Source organism: Malus domestica, chromosome 15 (genome assembly GCF_042453785.1).
Source record: "Malus domestica chromosome 15, GDT2T_hap1".
In the NCBI taxonomy this organism is placed as follows: domain Eukaryota; kingdom Viridiplantae; phylum Streptophyta; class Magnoliopsida; order Rosales; family Rosaceae; genus Malus; species Malus domestica.
Genome location: NC_091675.1, coordinates 47,266,178 through 47,270,868, shown reverse-complemented (window position 1 = coordinate 47,270,868; position 4,691 = coordinate 47,266,178). Strand labels below are relative to the sequence as shown.

General features: G+C 42.0%; 1 protein-coding gene across 1 annotated transcript; it reads left to right on the top strand.

Annotated features, from left to right (window-relative positions):
* The first annotated feature begins 2,859 nt into the window (after positions 1–2,859).
* LOC114821421 (uncharacterized) lies at positions 2,860–3,897 on the top strand. Its single transcript, XM_029093514.1, has one exon. The coding sequence runs from the start codon at positions 2,860–2,862 to the stop codon at positions 3,895–3,897; it is 1,038 nt and encodes a 345-aa protein (XP_028949347.1).
* Positions 3,898–4,691: the final 794 nt, after the last annotated feature.

Sequence of the window (4,691 nt, the reverse complement as noted above, 5' to 3'; positions counted from 1 at the left end):
CCCTAACTTCGTTGATGTTTCTTTGTTTTTTTCTTAGCGAGTTTTGGCATTGTCCCCTGCTTGTATTCTTTTGTTTTCACTTTTCTTTTTTTAATAAATACTGAGATAGAGGAGGGACGGGGGCCCCGTTCTATTAGGATATTTCTAGTTGCTCTAAGAGGGAAGGAAGTAGCCTACTTGTAGTTGATTGCTAATCCTGAAGTCTTTGTTCTTTCTTTCTGCATTGTGTGGGTTTAGAGAGTAAGATTTCCACTTTTGTACTCCGACGACAAGCCTTATGCGTAGGTCAACTCGCCTAATCTATTATCATCCCTTAGAGGAAAAAAAAAGAAAAAAAGAAAAGAAGAAGAAAAAAAAAAGGTTGAACTAGCTTTACTGTAGTTGCTGGCTTATTCCGGCCTCCTGGTACGTCATAATTGATGTACTAACACTCCATTGCAGTTTATATTATGCAATATGTGGATTTAGACTGTTTAATATGGGTTTTGTTATAGTCAAATTAGTTATATCTCACTGGAGTGTAGTATGATAATTAGTTACATCTAACATTATTTTACAAATAAAATGACTTGAAATTGTGTTTAGTGAATTGATCAAGATTTTGAGTTTTAATATTTAATTTTTTTTATTCTGGCGTTCTTTATTTTAGGATTTTACAATGTTAGTTTGAGGTTGATTATTTTTGGGGTTTAGAATTTGAAATCGAGTTTAGAATTTTTGGAGTACTAGGTCTTCAGGGTGGTTTGGTTTTAGGGTTTTAGAATGTTTTTCCAAATAGAAAATGAGAACTGTGGAGCCAAAAATAATCACAAGGTGACACGTGAATTTTTGGGTAACGATAACAAATTTACCCTCGAGGCACACCGAGTCTTCTACACGCGAGCAGTAGATAATCATCCATCAATCAAATCAGGAGTACCCAAAATAGGTAATAATTCAAAACCTATTTCATTCTTTACCTCATTTTTTCCTTATTCAATTAGCCATTTATTTAAAACATTCCATAACCTTCAAAAACATTCCATAACATCCCTTTTTATTATGATTAATCAGCCAATTAATATATTTATACCTAATCAATATATTAAAGGCTAATTACATCACGAAATTAAGCCCAAAAATTACCCTAAGGGCCGGTCATCCCTTCTCCAAAGGGAGCTGGCCATTTCCTTCATTATTCCACCATAATTTTCCTTTTTTGTGACATTGATTAGCCAATTATACAAAAACTCACAAAAACATTTCTTTAATTAGTCAATTAATATATTTATTTCTAATTAATATATTAATGGACTAATTCCACAAATGGCACCCAAATTTGATCCAAAGGCCGGCCACCTTTTCTCCAAAGGGGACCGGCCATATCCTATATATACCACCCATTTTTCTCACAAAAGATGATTCCAATCCTCTTGCAAAAAATCCTAAATACTATAAACATTCTTTCTCTCTAAAATTCTAACTTTGGCATCGGAGGTTCTTCGGCCAAAGCTCCCCCGATATTCATTGTGGGCGCGTGAGGCTTTTGGCCTTAACCTAAGGTGCTAGCTGTTTTGTAGGTGCAAAATCGTCCAAGATCGAAGAGGAGAAAATTTGCATCCACAAATTGGTGCTTTCATTGAGAGTTGAAATTCACACTCGTAGAAGACTCTTGCATAAAAAGGTTTTTCTCTATTTCCTAGTCCACTTGTATTTTTCGTACGTTCTTATTATTAGAATTTTTTATTTGCAAAGATTCTTTGATAAAACGAAAAAGAGAAATACAATGGCTAGAAATTTAAAGAATTCCACAAGTGAAAATTCCAATATTCAAGAAATGGGACTGCGGCATGTGATCTTAGGGGGAACGCACCACCACCATAAGGCTCTACCATGGCAACCACCGCGGTGGCCACCACGGCAATCACCCACAGCCAGGTCCATGACTCCACCACCACGGCCCGAGACATGTCACTCCATGCCTAACGCGAGCCCTATGTGTTGCCAAGTTGAGCTCAAGCCTCGCATTCGCAAGCATCACACGCCGAGCAGTCTGCTTCACAGCCTTGCCTTCTTCCGCAGCCTTGTCTGCCATGGTTTCCCAAGCAGCTCAAGTTGGCCCGAGAATATCTCAACTATTCGAAGCAACCATCGAGCCAGGGGCATTTTCATCGTACTTCTCCACGGATTTGACATTTCCTAATTCAAATCTTGCACCCGGAGTCTACCACACTTCCACTGCTCAATGAGGTATATTTCTTCCAAGCTCTTTCAATCCAAATGGCGAACAACACTTGACTCAACAAGTCATAGAGTTGACGAGCGCCCTTTCACAATAGACGACCATGGTGAATCAACTCTTGCAATGCATAGAGATCCAACGTGCCCTGGACGAGGTGTCTCGAAGTAGGACAAGGGCAGACAAACCTCTCCACCAGCGTCCTGGGAAACAGCCCCTTAACTAGCCACATTCCAAGCGTTCTGGCAGTTTACGCTCCCGCCTGGGTCCTTAAGATAACGTATACTCTCGTCTTAGTGCGCGGAGGAGCGTGCATTCCCAATCAAGCCCACGGACAAGCATACGTTCATGGTTGAAGTCACACTCCGATTATCAACATGGACAACCTTCCAAGCAAAATGTTCATTCATAACTAGGCTCGCAATGAGCATTAACTAGGATCGTAAGGAGCATTCTCCACTTCACATCGGAGTAGGCAGCATGGTAGATGGAGAAAACCAGTCACTCAATCCGACTCAAGTTCAATCGACAGCCTGTGAACGACCTGTTCGCCTGCAAGATACATGCCACATGCACCGCAGCTGCAACATGGACGAGTCGAGCATAGGGAAGAGCGGCCTAGACCCATAGATCACGATTAGATGCAGCCGAAAGTTCCATTGCCCCAGCAGAGGCAAATTCAAAAAAAAGTTGAGAGACTCATAACCGAACGATTGCACAATTTCCAACATAACGAGGCTACTGACAATGCGTTTCGACGAGACATGATCAACATAAGCATGTCACCATTCACGAATGAGATCGAGCGGACAGATCCATGTCGCGGGATCACTATGCCTCACTTCATTCCGTATAAGGGAGACGAAGATCCATATCGACATCTCAAGCACTATCGTAGTACCATGATCCTTTACAGGAACAACGATGCGCTTATGCGAAAAAATTTTACCACAACTCTACAAGGTGTAGCGCAAGACTGGTTTCACACTCTGCCACCGCAGTCGATCCGGAGTTTTAACAAAATGTCCTTTGTTTTCACAAAGGAGTATTTGTCTAACCGCTCAATCAAAAAGACATCCAACCATCTCTTCAGCATCGTAAAAGACCCTTGGGAGACAATTCACGACTATGTCAAGAGATTTAAAGCGGAGAAGGCCAAGATTGTTGGTTGCAACGAAGACATAGCAACGGCAGAATTCAGAAATAGACTTCCCATTGAACATCCTTTATTCAGAAAACTGATCATGGAAGAAGAACTAACCCTAGCAGCTTCGTATGCTTTGGGAGAAAAACATGCACTATGGGATGAGGCCAAGCAGTCTAACAAAAACGAGTCAGAAAAGAAGCACATGGAACGTTCCCCAACTAGAGAAGACTCAGCGCCTGAAACATTCACCAAATTCACAATTCCAATCGGCCAAATTCTCTGCAAGCTCAAGAACGAACCTTGGTTCGAACTGTCGCCACCCATGAAAGGCGATCTTACTAGGCTAGATCATATAAAGTATTGCACATTTCATCAACGACCAGGCCACACTACCAACGGCTGCCTGAAGTGGAAGCAGTATCTTGAAAAGCTGACAAATGAGGGCCAATGCGACGAGTATCTTGACAAGCCAACGAAACAGGCCGAATATTATCTAGTTTGTTATACAGTTTCTGCCTTCCAGAACAGTTGATTTATTTCTTTATTCTCAATGAAGATTCAAGAAGTTATTCACAAGTATGGCTCAACTAATGTCCATAACCACTGCTAAAAACCCAAAAGGGTCTGCTCTCCAATGCGAGAGGATAAGCTAATTACTCTCCAGTGCGAGAGGGTAAACCAATTCCCCGACACCCAAAAGGGTCTACTCTCCAGTGCTTGAGGATAAACTAATTGCTCTCCAGTGCAAAAGGGTAAACTAATTCCCCGACACCCAAAATGGTCTACTCTCCAGTGCAATATGATAAACTAATTGCTCTTCAGTGCGAAAGGGTAAACTAATTGCTCTCCAGTGTGAGAAGGTAAACTAATTGCACTTCAGTGCGAGAGGGTAAACCAATTCCCCGACACCCATATGGGTTTGCTCTACAGTGCGAGAGGGTAAACTAATTGCTCTCCAGCGCGAGAGGGTAAACTAATTGCTCTCCAGCGCGAGAGGGTAAACTAATTGCTCTCCAGTGCTATAGGGTAAAGTAATTCCCTGACACTCATCTGGGTAAACTCTCCAGTGCGAGAAGGCCACATAGATTAAAAGATCGAATGCTTGAAGATCAACTAGGCAGCAAATGGTCTGGTGGCAGCAACCACTTCTGCACTTAACAGTTCGCTCATTCGACACTTCATCTACAGCAGCTCCAATCCTGGCAGCTCTATCCTTCACTGCTCCATCTACGACTGTTGAGAAATCAAACTCAAGCAGTTTCTTCATTTTTTGCAAGCAGCTCAGACATGGCAGCCCTAACCCTTTGCCCATGCCACACCACTTCC

What these genes read in the sequence shown, in the direction of transcription:
- LOC114821421 (XM_029093514.1), top strand. Translation starts at nt 2,860, where the DNA reads ATGCAGCCGAAAGTTCCATTGCCCCAGCAGAGGCAAATTCAAAAAAAA.